The sequence below is a fragment of the Polyodon spathula genome, unplaced genomic scaffold (assembly GCF_017654505.1).
Source record: "Polyodon spathula isolate WHYD16114869_AA unplaced genomic scaffold, ASM1765450v1 scaffolds_1679, whole genome shotgun sequence".
Taxonomy (NCBI): domain Eukaryota; kingdom Metazoa; phylum Chordata; class Actinopteri; order Acipenseriformes; family Polyodontidae; genus Polyodon; species Polyodon spathula.
The window spans coordinates 1-20,399 of NW_024473155.1; the positions used below are offsets into that span (position 1 = coordinate 1).

Consider the following 20,399-nt stretch of genomic DNA (forward strand, 5'->3'; position numbering starts at 1 on the left):
AGGAGACACTTCTTCACACAGAGAATGGTGAGGGGATGGAATGGGTTACCTAGTCATGTTGCTGAAGGAGAGTAAATACAGTATAACCGTAAATCTCGAAAAACTACTCACTTCTAAATCTTTTGTAGTCATTTTTGTATTACTTTAGTATAAATACATGTTAATTTGGATTCATATGTTGTTTTTTTCTGACTTTATGTGAACAAAAAGACACACATTCACCCGTTTTCCCATTGGAAATAGTGATATTTTGAAATATCACTGTCCTGGTCACAAAAGCAAAGTTTGTGGGGAATAATAGCCATTTTCTATACTTTTGAGGCATAAGCAATTAGGAAATAACACTTACTACCCAGGAACAAAAAAAAAAAAAAAAAAAAATGTGTTACCCGGTTAGTTGAGAGGTTTTACTGTGACTGCTTTGCTCAAGGCTGTGCTTTTTGTTGGTGTTTCAGACGTCAATGAGTGTGCCAAACCCAAGATCTGTGGTGATGGGGGGCGCTGCGTGAACCAGCCCGGGTTCTACAAGTGTGACTGTTACCCGGGCTACAAGAGCAAATCTTCTCGTCACCCCATCTGTGAAGGTAAGCACTGAATACCAACGCATGCTGTCAAGAGAGTCATCCGACAACAACTTCACTCCATTCGCTTTGCCCGTTGTCTACTTCCATTCATTTTTACCTGTTATAACAAATATGCATTTAGATTTTAAAACATGATCTCAGCTTCTCAGATTCCATGCCTTATCCTCAGGAAACCCGATCAGTTACCTCTATTAATAGTAACGGTACATTTTGTATCTAAACCTTTGTTGGGCGGAATTCACAAATCTTAAACTGGAGACTCTGTAGAAGACATATTCTGTTGTAATATGTGAGCTCAGCTGAGGTTCTCCTTGTTTCCAGATATTGACGAGTGTCTGGACCCCAATACGTGCCCGAACGAGCGCTGTGAGAACCGACCCGGGTCCCACGACTGTATCCCCTGCCCCCCCGGGCACCGCGGCCTGGCTCAAGCCTGCTACGGTGAGCCACTGCAGCCCTGTGAATTTCACGAGCTGGTTCAAGAGAGAGCAGCTTCACATGTCATTTTAATACACGCCCACCCTTACTATCCACGGTGTTTACAGTCGTTCATGTCCTTGCTCCAGTATTATTATTTTTCTCTAAACTTCCCTGTATCCTGCTTTGAGCTTGTCTGGAGAATCCCAATTGCAGGAACATCCCTCTTCATTCTATTCCAATCACGTGACACGTGACCAACGTCAGATTTAGAGAAAATGCTAAGAACTCAATAGAACCACCCAGGATGTTGCAGACTTCATCAAATAGTAAAGGGAGTGTAAAACAGCTGTTAAAATGAGATTGAAGCTACTTGCATTTTTTTAATACCACAGAAGCTAAGTAAAGATATTCTTCATTGGTCATTTTCCTGCACACTGTGTTCATGATATTACAGAACACCAGGCAAGTTTGTAGTATTTTATATACAGTATATAAATGTATAGGAGGATAATCTATGGTTTGTTTTTCCCTAGCTCCTTTACACAGACGGCTTCTGTTTAATCCATGCAACCCTGTCTGTGATAACCAGTCTGTCTTCTCTTAAACACTCACCCAGGGGATACTGAAGAAATGAATCCTGAATCTGTGTTCCCATGCAGCTCTCCTAGCCCAGCCCGTGTGCATGCTGCGATTAATTCAGCTAATGCCGGGTGGTTTGTATGCCATACTCTTTCTCCTAGGTGAGCATGTTGTTTCAGTGATGTGAACCAACATGCAACAGGACCCCAGGTGTAACGATGGCAGAGTGCATGGCAATAACGCATCTTTGTGATCATTTCCATTTCCAGATGCAAGTGAATCCCTGTTCTAATCCCGATGTTTTTCTACTGGATTGATTTTGCTCCAGAACAAATCTCTGCTAATCCACACCTTGTTGTGTTTGATTAGATGTGGGCAGGTGTGGCTACACTGTTAATCCAGGTGTCCATGCAACCCTATGCTGGTCCAGATGTTTTCTACTTCTCGTAGCTCCAGATGTGGACGCCGGGAACGGAGCTGTTAACTCCGGATGTTTTATTTGCACTGTTGCTCCAGATGTGAATTCCAGAACTGTTAATTCCCATTCTCCTCTTTCCTATGGAAAAATGTCTCCCCAGACTTGAAACGCATATGTTTGAGCAAATCCAGATTGCTTGAGATGACCAGCGCTCCAGAACGAATGACTCTTTCTATTTGAATGCAGAGGTCCTGGAATTCAAGCAAACTCTTTAGCAGTGCGATTTACAAATCAATTCAAATCCAGGCGATTTTTTCTTGGTGGTTAATTCCATTGCAGATGCGAATTACAAGTCACTGTGCTAGTCGAGAGATTCTCTTCTAGATTACCAAGGGAACAATAATTTCACTCACAATTTTTGCCTTTATTTATTTAGCAGGAGATTTTCCCACTGAGACAGGGGTCTCGTTTGCAAGGAGGTCCTGGGTGTGAATTACATTGCCGAGCGAACCCCGATCTTTGTACCTGTGGTGAAGTCTCTTTCCTCTCTCTCAGTAATTTTTTTGTATACATCCACTGTTAATCTGCCATTTCATATTTTCAGCAGCTCACAATATCACTCGCAGAAGCATTAGCCTGGAGGCTGCAGGCATGTACCCCTCTCTCTCTCTATCTCCTTCCCTCTAGCACCCAGCCCCCTGCTTCCCCGTACGCTTGCCCCTGCCCCCTCCTGTGGTGCTGGGGATTCTGGGCACAGGCTGGGTAGAAAGTTTCCTCGACACTGAGTTCCAATCCAAGCTGGGCACCCTGTACGTTCCGTGCAATTGTAAGGCGTGATCTTGCACTGCTGTATCCCAGAACAGGGGCTCAATTTACTGCCAGATATTTATGCAGGGCTTCAAACTCGCATGAGCCCTACAGCCTGCATTTCAAAACTTGGTTCAGGTATGTTATTGCCGGGAGTTTGAGCAATCAGGCATCAGGTAAATTAACTTTTCATCACAGCATGAAAAAGTCTCATTTTTAACATCAAACTCCTGGTCATTTAAACAAAATGACTACTTTGAGATCCAAGCCCCAGGTATGGGTGTCAGGCTTCTACAAGTTTCAAGACCTGCCAAGGCTGTAATTATCAATTCTCTTACCTCCCCCTTAAAGGAGAGCTAGCCCAGGCTCCTGATAGGTGCAGCGCATTCCAATAATGCAAGATCTGCGATTGCACAAGCTTCACAATTTAACAAGTAGCCTTCCCTTAACAACCTGCTTCACACTTAACAGAGCAGCACTCACTGTGCACAGATTCAGCTGTGCAGCTTTGGGACCAGTTTTAAATCGGGTGTTCATCTTTGGGCTGCTGTCCACATTGTCTTCAGGTTTAAAGACAATGGCAAGAAGGCGATTTGTGGTTGGTTTGTGTGGTGGAGGGAATGAGTTGGGACCGATATAAAACACATACCCATGATCAGCACTGCCTCAGCTTTATTAGGACCTGTCTGTGTCCCTGATTGGGTTTGGCATGGCCCTGGTGTGGGGCGTGTTCTCCTGGCACACCCTGGGTCCCTTGATTACTCTGGAAGGCTGAACCAGTTTCTTAAGCATCAGATCAAACCTGCCCAGCAGCGCTAAACCCTGATGGCTGCTCTCAAAATGATAATGCCCCGATCGTCTGTGCATGAGAGAGACTTCTTCCACGGCCACCGCAATGATCTCAATCAAATTGAGCATGTCTGGGATGAGCTTGAACAACCTGAGACACCTTCCAGCCCCTTGTGGAGCCAGTGCCACATCAGGTGAAGGCTGTGATCAGGGCAAACAGAGGTCCAATCCAATATTTGGTGCAGGTCCTAATAAAGTGGACAGGCGGTGTATGCATACAGTATACAGGTGGATTCTGATACACGTGCTGTATAGTGTTCCGTCTGTATAACTCAAAATGCAAAACATTGTGACATAGCAAGAGCTAATGAAGGATCTGTACACAGTACAGTGTTACAGAACCCCACACAGTGGCTACAACAAACACATTACCTTTGCAGCAGCCTGCTGTCGAGAAATCTTTTCCCCTTTTATCAAATATGTATGGCTGTGATGCAGACAACCCAGGAACTACTGTAGGAGGCTCTGGAACACCTGTGAAATTTACAGTCTACATGGCCTAACTGTGAACTCGATCTGTGAAACATATCATCCATTCACAAAGGAGCCCTATATAGGTGTGCGTTGACATAGACACAAGTTCGAGGCTTGCTCCTTTTCAGTAGCTCACAAAATGCTGTAATAAATCACTCACTCTTCAGAGTGTTTGACAGGGGTTCTGAGCTGTGATTGAGTGGGGCGGAGACACTGGGATCCAAAGCCAATAACAGGAAAGCGTCGGGTATGATTGAGACCCGTTTCATTTGCTGGGATTTTTCTTGGATATCCCCGGGTGCGTTTGGTCAGAAGCGAAGAATGAATTGAAAATTATGGCATTGAGTAGGAAAGCCCCTGCAGCCCGGGGCACAGCTAACAGGCACCATGATGCTTCAATAAAAAAGTCAAAAATCAATCCTCTAAAAGGAGTAAGCCTACATACAGGTTTCCTGTGGCGTGTGTTTGTTAAGCTGGTTTCCTGCTTCTTCCAGACATTGATGAGTGCCAGGACCAGGGCGTGTGTCCGAACGGCCGCTGTGAGAACCTGCAGGGCTCCTACCGATGTGTGTGTGACGAGGGCTTCACTTCCAAATCTGACAGCAAGGCGTGCCGGGGTAAAACTCCTCTCTGCTTTACACGCACAGTCATCTGGACACAAGCACTGCACTTCACATTCACGACCAAGTCAGCACAAAGGGACCAGCCATGCAAAGAGGAGACACCTGCAAGGGGAAGTTCAAAAAAGGGCAGCCCTGCAAAGATGTACCCGTAAAGGTCGTTAATGAAAAGCAGGGACTGCATCCAAAACTGTAATGCAATTTCCATCGGCAAAACCCAGTCTCATCCCGTTCCCAGTGTCAAACAGTCTACAAGCCACTCTGCAACCAGACACGACACACAAGTCAAACCTGCATGTGTCACGATGCTGTATAGCTGCTATTTATTAAAGAATTCACCAACTTCCAATATTCCCCGGACAGTATAATATAATCACAGCCTACAGATTAAAACCTGCCTCTCTCTCTCTCTAGCTTCCTTCACATTGGATGCTCATCAGGTCACTTCAGTGTGAGAGATGGAGTTCTGCCAGTCCTAACTGGGGCTGAGACAGACAGACAGACAGACAGACAGACAGACAGACAGACAGACAGGCAGGCAGACAGACAGACAGGCAGGCAGGCAGGCAGGCAGGCAGACAGGCAGGCAGAGTCCCAATTGAAATGAATCTCAATCAGCTGCTGATGGAAATGAACGAGTTTGATTTAAAATAAGTTAGTAAAAGCCTAGTAATACAGCATTATAAAGCACAGAGAGGTATGGTAAAGCATAGGGAAGCATTGTAAAGCACAGAGAGGTCTGGTAAAGCATTGTAAAGCGCAGAGATGTATGTAAAGCATAGGGAAGCATTGTAAAGCACAGAGGTATGGGAAAGCATAGACAAGCATTGTAAAGCACCAAGAGGTTTTGTAAAGCATAGGCAAGCATTATAAAGCACAGGGAGGTATGGTAAAGCATTTTAAAAACAGCTTAATCACTCAACTATAGAGAATGTTGTAATACAAAAAGAAACGTTTAAAAAAATCCAGCATCTGCTGGTGCTAAAGACACTCGCTGTGAGACAGCTTCCTGCAAAGCTCTAGAGAAATGGCTCTGTGTTGTATTGTAAAGCTCTAGAGAAATGGTTCTGTGTTGTACTGGAAGTATGGTCAGTGCTTTTCTTGTCACCCGGCAGATATCAACGAATGTGAGGACGATCGGCTGTGTGCCAACGGGCGCTGTGTGAATACGGAGGGCTCCTTTCAGTGCCAGTGTTACCCAGGATTCCAGCTGACACAGGAGGGCAGCCACTGCGAAGGTATGCCCCAGAGAGCAAGGCTGGTGGAGCTCTCCTATAACAGCGTCCCACTGTAAAAGCCTAGCAACGTATAATAAAACACAGTGAAAGCACGGCGAAGCCCTTCCTCAGTCAAGTTGCAAGTTATATCATTTTAAGTGAACCAACGTCCTTGTTTTCTTTGATTCAAATGCAATTTTAATAATTTAGACAGGTGGGATTGTGCAAATTTCTACCCTTAATCCCCAGCCTCTACCTCCCTCTCTCTCTCAGACACCGATGAGTGTGCAGTGCCCTCTAGCTGCGTGGGAGGGCACTGCATCAACAAGATGGGCTCCTACTCCTGCAAATGTCAGCAAGGGTTTCAGCTCATCAATGGACGCAGGTGCCAGGGTAAGCACCTATCAGCTTTCAGTTATACAGGGTAAGACGTGCAAGAAGGGTTTGGGGAGATCTTTGAGTTGAGAGATTTGTTAGTAAAACGTGTTGAGATGGGGGGGAAGGGAGAGAGGAGAGGGGAGGGATAAGAAGTGAGAAGAGGGAGGAGAGGGGTCCCAACACCAAGTTGCTCAAGTTTTTTCTTTTCTGCAGACATTGATGAGTGTGCCCAGGATCACAGCCTGTGCCAGCCCAATGGCGCGTGTGCGAATGTGGCCGGAGACTATCTCTGTGTCTGTAATGAGGGCTTCATCAACGCTGAGGACAAGCACAGCTGCGAAGGTAGGGGGCGCTACCTCGAGCAGGGAACCGTGACAGTCTGTAACCTGTCAACCAAAGGGCTGCCGTGCAGCCGCTAGGAACACTTTTTCTGCATAATTTCCGTTTAAGAAGTAGTTCAACTAAAGCTTCATTCAGCTTCAACTAAAGGACCATTAATAGAGTCACCTTTACCATAATGCGGGTGTTTTTCATATAATCTGAGACTAACAAAATGACAGCAGTAGATGTTAGGTTAGCAGAATTGTGTTGAAGGAAGTGCTCTGCAGTGTTTTCAGTGCGGTTGCTGTCCTGCAGAGATCGAGGTGGACTCTGATGATAAGAAGGAGTGCTATCTGAACCTCGATGACACCGTGTTCTGTGACAGTGTGCTGGCCATCAACATCACCAAGCAGGAGTGCTGCTGCTCGTCCATCGGCTCTGGCTGGGGGGACCACTGCGAGATCTACCCCTGCCCAGTGCACAACTCAGGTGAGAGGCCAGCGCTGCCCCAGAGCTCCCTCTCAACAAGAGCCACGACCTTCAACTCAATCACAGCTGAAAATCCGCTGTGCAGCTCCAGACAAAAGTGTTGCATCACCTAGAATATTATGATTGAGACAGAATTAAGAAAAAAAAAAAAAACAAACAAAAAAAAAACCATACAAACATAATTTAGATGTTTTATTTAACGTAATGTAATCAAAGAAACTACCAAATGATGTTGCAAAAGTCTACCGGAAGCCATAGCAGTCACAGTGAGCAGGGTTAGCTGTACAGTCCAGCAGTCACAGTGAGCAGGGTTAGCTGTACAGTCCAGCAGTCACAGTGAGCAGGGTTAGCTGTATAGTCCAGTCACAGTGAGCAGGGTTAGCTGTATAGTCCAGCAGTCACAGTGAGCAGGGTTAGCTGTATAGTCAGTGAGCAGGGTTAGCAGTCACAGTGAGCAGGGTTAGCTGTATAGTCCAGCAGTCACAGTGAGCAGGGTTAGCTGTATAGTACAGTCCAGTCAGTCACAGTGAGCAGGGTTAGCTGTATAGTCCAGTCACAGTGAGCAGGGTTAGCTGTATAGTCCAGTCACAGTGAGCAGGGTTAGCTGTATAGTCCAGCAGTCACAGTGAGCAGGGTTAGCTGTATAGTCCAGCAGTCACAGTGAGCAGGGTTAGCTGTATAGTCCAGTCACAGTGAGCAGGGTTAGCTGTATAGTCCAGTCACAGTGAGCAGGGTTAGCTGTATAGTCCAGTCACAGTGAGCAGGGTTAGCTGTATAGTCCAGTCACAGTGAGCAGGGTTAGCTGTATAGTCCAGTCACAGTGAGCAGGGTTAGCTGTATAGTCCAGTCACAGTGAGCAGGGTTAGCTGTATAGTCCAGTCACAGTGAGCAGGGTTAGCTGTATAGTCCAGCAGTCACAGTGAGCAGGGTTAGCTGTATAGTCCAGTCACAGTGAGCAGGGTTAGCTGTACAGTCCAGCAGTCACAGTGAGCAGGGTTAGCTGTATAGTCCAGTCACAGTGAGCAGGGTTAGCTGTATAGTCCAGTCACAGTGAGCAGGGTTAGCTGTATAGTCCAGTCACAGTGAGCAGGGTTAGCTGTATAGTCCAGCAGTCACAGTGAGCAGGGTTAGCTGTATAGTCCAGTCACAGTGAGCAGGGTTAGCTGTATAGTCCAGTCACAGTGAGCGGGGTTAGCTGTATAGTCCAGTCACAGTGAGCAGGGTTAGCTGTATAGTCCAGCAGTTATGATTGGGATCGTTAAAGACCTATCTTGGTAACATGTTTACATCAGCTAGCTACTAAGAGCAGGACCAGAATCGCTGCTGTGAGCGGCCTCCGCTCTTTTCTGATGCTTCTGTGTGTTATCTTCTTCCAGCTGAATTCTACTCTCTCTGCCCAGCTGGAAAGGGGTTCTACCACGAGGCGAACCTTCTGGATTATGGCGTGCCTGTTCACATAGGTATCCACCCCCAGAGGTGCTTCATTATCCCCGGGATATAGTGGAGGAAGTCTTACTTACAGCACACATTTCTCCACACATCTGGAAAACCATGTATCCAATTGCAATGAAAATTGGTGTTAACATTAGCATTAGTTACTGGGAATGTGAGATTGTGAGGATGTATTGAGGTGCCTCTCTGTCTGCACGCCACTCTCACATAGCTGCAAAAACCCCATCCAGTTGTAATCAAACTAGCTCCAACGTCATTTAGAATGAGTTCCTGGGAGTACAGGATAGATGGAGGTGTAAGCGAATGGTGTGTAGGAAAGCAGGTCAGATGGTGTTCTCTGTGGTTTGATTTCTTTTTCTCTCTGTGTTCAGATATCGACGAGTGCGCTTTGTTTGGAAATGAGATCTGTAAAGAGGGACGATGTGTCAACACACAGCCAGAGTACGAGTGTTACTGCCAGCAAGGATTCTACTATGATAGCAATCTCCTGGAGTGCATAGGTACTGGAGCTGCCTCGCCTGCTTTCCATGGGTCTGGGGCTGGGGTTCTGAAGCTGGGGGTCCCAGGGGGTCTCCTCTGGTAAAGGCACGGCCGCGTGGTGTGCAGGGGCAGTCATACAGTCAGGGGAGCGCAGGGGTCACAGAGAGTCTCCTCTGGTAAAGGCACGGCCGCGTGGTGTGCAGGGGGAGTCATACAGTCAGGGGAGCGCAGGGGTCACAGAGGGTCTCCTCTGGTAAAGGCACGGCCGCGTGGTGTGCAGGGGGAGTCATACAGTCAGGGGAGCGCAGGGGTCTCCGAGGGTCTCCTCTGGTAAAGGCACAGCTGCGTGGTGTGCAGGGGCAGTCATACACTCAGGGGAGTGCAGGGGTCACAGAGAGTCTCCTCTGGTAAAGGCACGGCTGTGTGGTGTGCAGGGGGAGTCATACAGTCAGGAGAGCGCAGGTTCCTGGCTGTGTGAAGTTCTTTACTGGAGATTCCACAGGGAGCATTGGCTCTGGTGCTGGGTTAGGGAGGCAAAACCAGCAGGGACAGTTTCTCCTCACCGTGCTACAGTGCCCCCTACTGGCCAGGCACCCGATGAGTTCAAACACCTGCAGGACTAGTCCTCCAGGGGGCGGTAGCTCACATCCGCTGTGACGCTCCTGGGTGTAAAGAGGCGGTTGGCTTGGGGATCGGAGGACACCCGCTGACCTTCAGTTCTCCTGAGCTGTTGTGGGGAGTTTCTGTGGGGAGGCAACGGAATTGAAGGAGAACAGGGGTAAAATAATCAAGCACTTTATATGCAGATGTGCATCTGTCTTCTATTAGTAATGACAATGACTGAACCTTGCGGCAGATCTAAGGTATCGACGCAGCTAAAGATGTAGTCTTAGATGATGTCTTGTTTAACCCTGTTCTTCGTTGCGTGTTCTGTGTCGTATTCTCAGACGTTGACGAGTGTCACGATGAATCGAACTGTCAGAACGGGCGCTGTGTGAACACCCGCGGGTCCTTCTACTGCAGCTGCACCGCCCCCTGGACTCCTGACACATCCAATAAGAAGTGTGTCCCTCCGGCAACAGTGGGTACGTACGGGGCAATCTTCTACCGGAGGGTACAGGGCAGGGCAGCGTAATGAAATGGAATCTCAGCCCCTTGAATTGAGTGGAGAGGCGAGGGCTGGACGCAGATCCTTTGCTGTGTAGTCCAGCAGTCACAGTGAGCAGGGTTAGCTGTATAGTCCAGTCACAGTGAGCAGGGTTAGCTGTATAGTCCAGTCACAGGGAGCAGGGTTAGCTGTATAGTCCAGCAGTCACAGTGAGCAGGGTTAGCTGTATAGTCCAGCAGTCACAGTGAGCAGGGTTAGCTGTATAGTCCAGTCACAGTGAGCAGGGTTAGCTGTATAGTCCAGCAGTCACAGTGAGCAGGGTTAGCTGTATAGTCCAGTCACAGTGAGCAGGGTTAGCTGTATAGTCCAGCAGTCACAGTGAGCAGGGTTAGCTGTATAGTCCAGTCACAGTGAGCAGGGTTAGCTGTATAGTCCAGTCACAGTGAGCAGGGTTAGCTGTATAGTCCAGTCACAGTGAGCAGGGTTAGCTGTATAGTCCAGTCACAGTGAGCAGGGTTAGCTGTATAGTCCAGTCACAGTGAGCAGTCACAGTGAGCAGGGTTAGCTGTATCCAGTCACAGTGAGCAGTCTGTATAGTCCAGTCACAGTGAACAGGGTTAGCTGTATAGTCCAGTCACAGTGAGCAGGGTTAGCTGTATAGTCCAGTCACAGTGAGCAGGGTTATCTTCTATGAGTTTCGTGAAGAGGTTTCTTTTAGTATTTCTATATTACAGCTGATTATGTTAGGGGGTTAGACTCTTACCTCATATTTTTTATGCACTGGTTGATCTAAAAGAATACAAGAGTTTATTAACTCTTTTTAGTCCTTAAAGTTTGGTGAATAGGGTCAAATTATTGTTCTGTTTTTTGTTGGTATTTCTGCATATCTTATGGTTGATTGTTCTGGAGCAGGGCTAGGCAACCTGGGCAATTCCAGTTCATTCCACTGCAGGACTTTGTTCCAACCAGGTCCTTCAGGAGGTCAATTAAATAATGAAGGATCTGGCTGGAACAAAGTCCTGCAAATTAAATAATGAAGGATCTGGCTGGAACAAAGTCCTGCAATGGAGCGCATTGGAAGAGCAATTAAATAATGAAGGATCTGGCTGGAACAAAGTCCTGCAATGGAGCGCATTGGAAGTGCCCAGGTTGCCTGCCTCTGTGGTAGAGTTTTGTAAAGTTTCAAACTTGCGTCTCTCTTCGTTTCAGATGTGGATGAGTGTCAGGACCCAGCAAACTGTAAAAACGGGCGGTGTGTGAACACCCCCAGCTCCTACTATTGCATCTGCCCCCCGCCCTGGGCTCTCGCCCCTGACCGCAACACCTGCACCCCCCCAGAGGAGCAAGGAGGTGAGTGCAGTAGGGACCACCTTCTACTCTCTGAACAGCCTCACTCGGCTCTGCTCTGTTCTGGTGGTTCATTGAAAGGGAGGCTCTTCTACTCTCTGAACAGCCTCCCTCGGCTCTGCTCTGTGCTGGTGGAGCATTGAAAGGGAAGCTCTTCTACTCTCTGAACAGCCTCCCTCGGCTCTGCTCTGTTCTGGTGGTTCATTGAAAGGGAAGCTCTTCTACTCTCTGAACAGCCTCCCTCGGCTCTGCTCTGTGCTGGTGGAGCATTGAAAGGGAAGCTCTTCTACTGTCTGAACAGCCTCCCTCGGCTCTGCTCTGTGCTGGTGGAGCATTGAAAGGGAAGCTCTTCTACTCTCTGAACAGCCTCCCTCGGCTCTGCTCTGTGCTGGTGGAGCATTGAAAGGGAAGCTCTTCTACTGTCTGAACAGCCTCCCTCGGCTCTGCTCTGTGCTGGTGGAGCATTGAAAGGGAAGCTCTTCTACTCTCTGAACAGCCTCCCTCGGCTCTGCTCTGTGCTGGTGGAGCATTGAAAGGGAAGCTCTTCTACTGTCTGAACAGCCTCCCTCGGCTGTGCTCTGTGCTGGTGGAGCATTGAAAGGGAAGTTCTTCTATGCTCTGAACAGCTTCCCTCGGCTCTGCTCTGTGCTGGTGGAGCATTGAAAGGGAAGCTCTTCTACTGTCTGAACAGCCTCCCTCGGCTGTGCTCTGTGCTGGTGGAGCATTGAAAGGGAATTCTATGCTCTGCACAGCCTCCCTCGGCTCTGCTCTGTGCTGGTGGAGCATTGAAAGGGAAGCTCTTCTACTGCTCTGAACAGCCTCCCTCGGCTGCTCTGTGCTGGTGGAGCATTGAAAGGGAAGCTCTTCTATGCTCTGAACAGCCTCCCTCGGCTCTGCTCTGTGCTGGTGGAGCATTGAAAGGGAAGCTCTTCTATGCTCTGAACAGCCTCCCTCGGCTCTGCTCTGTGCTGGTGGAGCATTGAAAGGGAGGCTCTTCTACTCTCTGAACAGCCTCCCTCTGTGCTGGTGGAGCAGAGAAAGCCAGCACCAATAAAAGGTAAGACAATTGAGACGCGCTCCTTTAGAAGGCAGTGTTCCCTTGGCGAGCGCTCCAGTGTCAGTGATGCATGTGCTAACGAGAGGGAAGGGAGGTGACGGCTGTCCTTCTCCTTGCAGATGTGGATGAGTGTCAGGACCCATCGTACTGTAAGAAGGGCTTGTGTGTCAATACCCTGGGCTCCTTCCACTGCATCTGCGAGCTGCCACTCACTTTCAGCGCCGCGCTCAAGCAGTGTGTGTTTGATGGTGGGTACCCAACTCAGAGCTGCCAACCAGCTCTTTAAAGCAGGGGTCCTCAGCCTTTTGTATGAATCGCGCCCCACTTAAAGCAATTGTCCCTGACAAAATAGCTGCATGTTCTCCACCATGCACATTTACTCGATGTATGGGTCTCAGGTGTGCAGTTTTGAAAGAAACACATTTTGTATTTTCAATTTATAAACATGCCATCTGGTACTACACTAGGTTAAATGAAACTGTTTGCAAACCATGCTTTTAGACTGCTTGTACTTCCTGGGTCAGGTCACCTGGAGAGTAAAATTGGCCCCACCCCTTCAGCTGCTCTCAGCCAGTAACATGCTTTGACCCAGGAGGCACTGCTGAGATGAGATCACTCAGGATTGCAAGTGCAAAGAGAGAACCGAAGAGTACAGCGTAGAAACTGAGCGCTTCCTTCAAGCCAAAGTACAGCAGGACCAGAAACCACGTTTTAAAATGACGTGCTGTAACATGCGTTTCTTTCAACACTGCACGTTTGAGATGCATGTAGCCAACGGAGGTGCAAAATGACTAAAATGCATGCCGTTATTTTGTTACCTACATTTACTTTAAGCAATCTAATCCGGCGGGTTTAGATCTGGGTTCGAAAGAATTTTTTGGTAGTTGATTCTCATTTCAGAATGGAGAGGGCAGGTTCCAGTGTACAGTTCTGGCCAAAAGTTTTGCAACACCTAGAATTTTAGAACTGAGACATTTTTACATATATATATTAGATTTAACATCATGCTATCCAAGAAACTACAAAATGATTTGCATGCACTGCAATCCTTAGATTTCTCTCCTGGCGAACGCGCCTGAGTAAATGTTGAGAAATGTGTTGCCCAGTTGATTTATTATTCATGATGTGCGATTAAAATAAATAAATCAATAAATCAATTCTTAATATAAAAATGTAACCCTGCGATACAGACAGCAACACGGGACACAGCAGAGCTCCGAGTGCATTTCTTAGAAACACGGGCTGGGGTTCCGGATCACTAAGACGCTCCTCGGACCCACACACACTGTTCTAGATGTTCTCAAACTCTCCTCCTTTTAACTGCAGAAATATCAAAAGAGAAATGACAGATGAAGACAGACTTCAAGTGTAAAAGTTTGTTATTGGGTGCTTATCTTTGTCTGGAGCAGACTTCACCTTTTTTCTGGGATGCAATGTTTATTTTCTTGCGTGCCGTTTGAATATTAAAATCATTCTAGGACGCCCTTGTAGCTAAACACCCCCACTTTCTTTAATAAACCAGTAGAGGGCCCTTAAAAAATGTGGGTTTTGTCCAGACCAATTTGTAGTGCTCTGCAAGAACGCATCCCTAGACAAGAAATCTAACCACTGATGTATCGCTTTTGTAGAATAATTAGTTTCAAGTTTTATTTTAAATAGCACTTTAATGAAGGCACGCTTTTCCTGTATATTTATTTTAAGGTTATTGTTATGGAGATGATTAGCTAGATTTTTATTTTATTAGGTTGTAGCGTTTTTTGCATGCAAGCCGAAAGTTTTCACCTAGAATTTTAGGATTGAGACAGCATAAAAAAAAAAACCCTATTTGAACATAATTTAGATTTTATTTAACATCATGTAATCAAAGAAACTACAAAAGGTTATCGCAGAAAAAAGCGTACTGGAAGCCATAATAGCAGTGCAGTATTTCATGTCACATTTGTGTCAGTTTATCGGCGGTATATACAAAGCGGTGTGTAATGCAGGATGCTCGCGTACCATCACTCTGCAGGTTTCATTCGACTTTATGAAGCAAAAGGAGTATCCCCTTGCTAGAATCTGTCAACACTACCAGCTAGTTTGGCTCAGCTGCAGTGTACAGTTGCGGGGCTGAGCTCCTTGCTCTCGGCTGAGTGCTGTGTGTGCGTGTGCTTCTCTTGCAGATCGCACGGCTGCTCACAGGGACGTCTGCTTCCAATACGTGGGGCTGGATCATATGTGCAGCGCACCTCATAACGGACCCCCGGTCACCTACTCGGAGTGCTGCTGTCACATCGGCCGGGGCTGGGGGCCGGAGTGCCGGACATGCCCCCCACGCCACTCAGGTAACACTGACCCTTGCGGCCGCGGGAGACGTACCAGGGTGTGCACACGTGGGCGGATTTTCCAAGCAGTTCCCTTTAATAATAAAAATTGAACAAAATCTTTAAAAAAAAAAAAAAGTGTTTATTATCAGACAACACAAATCAACGCTTTCCCTCGCTTGCGCTTCTCTGTTATCGAGTACCAGTCAATAAGAACGTGGCTGTTTAATACAGATCCCGCCATGGGCGAACTAAACACTGAAACCAAGATTGTGTCTTTTTTTTTTTTTTGGCTTATCCGTTTCCGAGCAAATCAGTTTGCTTCTGAAGCTTTCTTTTGTAATGCGTCACTGCATTTCTTTCCTGTCCTCGTTTAGATATCTTCAGTCGTCTGTGCGCCATGGACACGGACTCTTACGGAGAAAGAGAGTCCTTCTCTTTAGCTGACTACAATAATGGTGAGTTTGTCTGACCTGGAATGAGTATTTAACTATGTGCCCGCAGTGAGTGCGAGTCCGAGTCTCTCTCTGTCTCTCTCCAGTACATGGTGCTAACATTCCAGTAAGTCTTCTCTAACTGTACATGATAGTAAAGGTGAATTTGTAGTAAGGCAGAAGGTTTGGGGTCCAAATCATGTAGCAGCTTTGCTCAGCATTCCATGCAAGCCACCTGTGGAGAGCACGTCTGCCTCCTCCAAACGCACAGCGTGACTCGGTGGAGGATTTGGATTGGAGGGCTGCCTCAGCCTAAAAGCTTCAAGAGCCACTGTCCACTTTAAATGCCATGCTAGCATTGCTGATGTTATTCCCTCTCACTCTCCCCCCCCCCCCTCTCTAAGGAGGAGACAGTTCAGAGGTTCAGTTCCTCTCTCAGGAAGGAGACAGATCAGAGGTTCAGTTCCTCTCTCAGGAAGGAGACAGCTCAGAGGTTCAGTTCCTCTCTCAGGAAGGAGACAGCACAGAGGTTCAGTTCCTCTCTCAGGAAGGAGAGAGCTCAGAGGTTCAGTTCCTCACTCTCTCCCCCCCTCTTTCTCTCTCAGAAGGAGACAGTTCAGAGGAGGATTCTGATGAGTGTGCCTGTCCGAATGGCCGCTGTGTGCGCACCTACCTGGGGACGGCCTGCGAGTGCAACGCAGGCTTCCGGCTTCACCACAGCAGGACTCGGTGTGTCGGTAAGCAGCTGCTCTGCAATCAATGCAAAATTTCTCTCTCTCTATCGCTATCTCTCATATCATATACCTGATGAGCAATTTTTTCAGTGGACTCATCCAGTTGATATTTCCAAAAGGAATTCCAACCGTACCTGACATAGCTGCTGTCTTCTCAGCCGGGAGAAATCTTGCCGTGCTGAGATTGGATATGCACTCTGGAGAGTGTAGGTAGCAGCTGCAGAGCATTCTGAGGCTGTACTGATAAGAGAAATGAAATCAAACTCAGCAGCCACTGCACCAAACCAAGAACAATACAACAGCAAGTGACCTCAATGCAACCTGACAGCTTTTTGTTTCCCTGTCTTCACAGACATTGACGAATGTGCTGAGCTGAATAAACGCGGCTCATTGTGCAAGAACTCTTACTGCATCAATACCAGCGGCTCCTACAAGTGCTTCTGCAAACCTGGCTTCATCCCGGCTCGGAGACCCAACATCTGCATGCGCTTACGGGCACAATAGATCATCCCTCCCCCTCCCAAAACAACACACCCCCACACACGCAAAACACAACACACCCCTGACACGCAAAAACACAACACCACCCCCGACACTCAAAGACAACACAACACACACACACACCCCCTCCCAACAAAACACACCCCTGACACGCAAAAACACAACACCACCCCCGACACTCAAACACAACACACCCCCCCACACACAAAACACAACACACCCCCTCCCAACAACACAACCAACACTCAAGAACACAACACACCCCCTCCCAACCCAACACACACACACACCCCGACACTCAAACACAACACACACCCTCCCAACCCAACACAACCCCCCCAACACTGAAAACACAGCAATACAGCCCTGATCAGCTGCTACACTGTCTAGGACAGCAACATATGACAAGGTGAACTGAGAAGCTGGGATAATCCGATTCAGAGAGGATACTGCATGAATGTTCATACCGATGCTGAAACGGACATAAGGGTTCATGTTCAGATTTTATTTTAAAACTTTACTGAATATTCCATTTCGGGGGCAGCCGATACACCGATTGTCCTAGTACTGAAATTCCCTTTCAAATGTTTGAATTAAATAGAATACAACCTTTTAAAAACGTCTTCATTACTCAACACCTAACCTTCCCCTGCACAGTTACTGAGTGCCAATCAATAAGAATTGAACAGATGAGGGCAAACGAGAGAAAGGCAGCTTTTCACTATGTGAAATGAACACATTTCCAACAGGGTTGTTTCAGTTTCGTTGAATCCCTGCTGACAAAAACACGTTAAAGGGAATGGCAGGGAATCCGAGTATCAGCACGGCCCTTCAATCAGCAACAGATACAGCTCTGCTCAGAAGTTTAGGCTCCCGTAGAATTGTGTGATCAAGACACTTAAAAACATACAAAAAAAAACACCATATGCACATAATATAGATCTTTCATTTAACACCTTGTAATCAAAGAAACTACAAAACGACATCGCAAGAGTCTACCGGAAGCCGTATAAGTAATACAGTATTTCTTGTTGGATTTTGAAATATTTTTCGTTAAGTATATGGAAAACTGCAAAGCGGTGTGTCGTTCAAAATGAGTTAATTCCATAGGGTGATGCTGCAAAACTTTTGGTCATAGCTGTATACCAAAAATCACTTTTGAATTAGCTGGAAAACATTGCGACCATGACAGTAAATAATACAATGCTACACTGTTACTTATTAAAAGGAGAGAAAGTCTTCTGTAAAGCAGAATAGGTGTTGTTTATTTCAGCCCTATTGCACGCATTAGTCTTAAATTGTGTTATGTGAACAGGGACACTGTTGCAACAGAACACCTTTCAAGAATTATTTTTTTTAACCATTTCTAATGTGCAAATTCTGGTTATTACTGTGCTAGTCTTAGCAAGAATTCATTTCAGAAAGCAAGGACTCTGTCAGCATACACGGAGCATTCTGTTTATATAACAATTACAATGTAGGGAGAAGAAAATGTTTAAAGGAAACAGCTGAAATTGTTTTTTTTTTTTTTTTTTTTTTATCAAGCTCTGCATCTGCTTAGCATCACAGGGAAATTTAAAATAATTCGCCCTGTCATTCCGTCGTTGGACTTGAATGAACGCAACTTTCAAAATCAAAACGCCGGTTCATGCTGTATCATTAGCCCGATCGTAAATGTATTAAACAGATCGTGTTGCAACATTTGTTGTATAATATATTTCTTTTTTGTAAAAAAACAGAAACATTAAGAAAAAGGGCATTTTGTTGTTTATGTGTTTTTTTTCTTTTTTGGTTCTCTAGATGTTCCCTGATGTTACATTTGCACTTTTCCTGTGTTTGGCCATTAAAGATGTTGAATTCGAGTATTGCTGTCTGCTGGATCGGAGTCATTTCTGTGTTAGAAAATCAAGCGTGTTGTAGCTTAAACTTAAAACGCACTGTAACTGAGGCCATGTGTAAAAGCAAAGCTGGTTAATACATTGCAGCTGAGCTAGGTTTGAAAACATCCACAGGAAAAGGACGGCTGTTTTTCAAAAATGTAGTACTAGAGGCGCAAAAATATTACATCCCAATAGTAGACAAAAAACGGCCAAAATGGTTTAACAGATCAATTAAAAAAAGGCACTTCATTGAGTGTTTAAAAGGGACAGAGAAAAAAGTACAATGAAAGAGCACACAGGACTGCAAACACAAGTCAGAAAGGAAGTTAGAAAGGCCACTAGACAGATAGAAATGAGCAGTGCTAAGGGGGCTAAAACTAATTCCAAAAAGCTTTTCCAATATTATAACAACAAGGGAACATTCAGGAGGTAAAATGTCTAAGAGATACAAATGGCTAAATCATAGACGAAAAAAAAAAAAAAAAAAAAAAAGCAAATATATTAAATTATTACTTTTCACAAGTCAACCTGTTCTTATCCAGTTTGAAATCACTTTAGCATAACCGAGGCAGAAGTGTTGAAGGGACTAGGAGCTCTTAAAATAAACAAATCCCCTGGGCTGGATGAGATCCTCCCAATAGTACTCAAAGAAATGAAAGAAGTTATTTACAAACCGCTAACCAAGATCATACAACAGTCTCTTGACACAGGGGTTGTACCGACAGACTGGAAAATTGCAAACGTAATACCGATCCACAAAAAGGGAAACAAAACCAAACCAGGTAACTACAGACCAATAAGCCTGACTTATTATATGTAAACCTACAGAAACTATAAGAAGATGCAAAATGGGAAATGACCTGTATGGTAACAGTATCCTGGGAGACAGTCAGCATGGTTTTAGGAAAGGGAGATCGTGTCTCACTAACTAGCTGGCTCTCTCGTTCAATGGTAAGCCCTTTGTCATTGAACCCCAGGATTAGCAGTTCAATCCTGGCTTTTCCATTCAATTTAAGGGACTGAGATGCCAAGCTGTTCTATTACTGCTAGCTGGTGCAAGCCCTGTTCTGTGAAAGAATTTGATACTCGCTTCAAAAGATTATGGTTTTCTTAAACAATAACTATTGCAAAAACATGACCTTATAGCTGTTCATGGTTAATTAACTATTACAGCAACCACAACGTATTCCCCCAAAATAACATGCAAAAAGGCACAGGTGGACCTACATAGGAATCAATATAAACAGACAAGCTAATTTTTACAAATAACAGCCTTTGTGGTAGATGAATTGAAGGTGAAACGCTTTCCTTGTTATATTTCATTTTTGACCAAAAACTTTAGGTAAAACTAATCTGCTAGATCCTTGTTGTCTTCATAAAGATGCACTTAACGGGCATCATTACTCAAGATTAGGGCTTATTTTATATCATTTTCTTGTTTTATGTACATTGTTTTTTTTTCGGGGCTTTCGTTTTTGATATACTGTATGAAATTACTGTTTTCGGTTACTTCCCAAAATGCATGAGCATTTTTTTGTGTGTGTGTGTCAAAATGTGTAGTAGCTCTACAGTACTGAAGTTGTCCCTTTCTTTCCTGTGCTTTCTTCCCCAATGAAATCCCTCTGGTCATGGACACGTTCTTCTGGGGTTTTTGCCTGTAGGCATTTTTGTACATCGTGTTTTAAATCCCCTGTATCTTAACTGTAATACAGTTTTAAATCCTGCTAGCAAGCCTCTACCCAGAATTTAACCTCATTCTAAATCTCGCAAGCAGTCTCCAATAGAAATGTAGGAGTGTGCTGTCACTCACTAGTTGGGGGCGGGTTTAAAGTATTCTGAACGAATCAATGACAGATGCAAGTCAGGAAGGCGGGACACTTCACTGCAGCACTGGGAAATGTACTTCTTATTATTTTTGTAATAGGTTTTATTTTTTTAATAACGGGA

At 45.7% G+C, this 20,399-nt stretch overlaps 1 protein-coding gene across 1 annotated transcript; it reads left to right on the forward strand.

Moving 5' to 3' along the window:
* Window positions 1–397: 397 nt before the first annotated feature.
* On the forward strand, window positions 398–16,583 carry LOC121310028 (latent-transforming growth factor beta-binding protein 3-like; the record flags this gene model as incomplete). Its single annotated transcript, XM_041243231.1, has 16 exons — window positions 398–584; window positions 906–1,025; window positions 4,626–4,748; window positions 5,867–5,989; window positions 6,242–6,361; window positions 6,560–6,688; window positions 6,983–7,156; window positions 8,533–8,616; window positions 8,980–9,108; window positions 10,036–10,173; window positions 11,406–11,546; window positions 12,720–12,848; window positions 14,763–14,924; window positions 15,281–15,361; window positions 15,943–16,074; window positions 16,424–16,583. Coding segments are annotated over 16 exons (2,124 nt in total), but the record flags the coding sequence as incomplete, so codon positions are not given.
* Window positions 16,584–20,399: the final 3,816 nt, after the last annotated feature.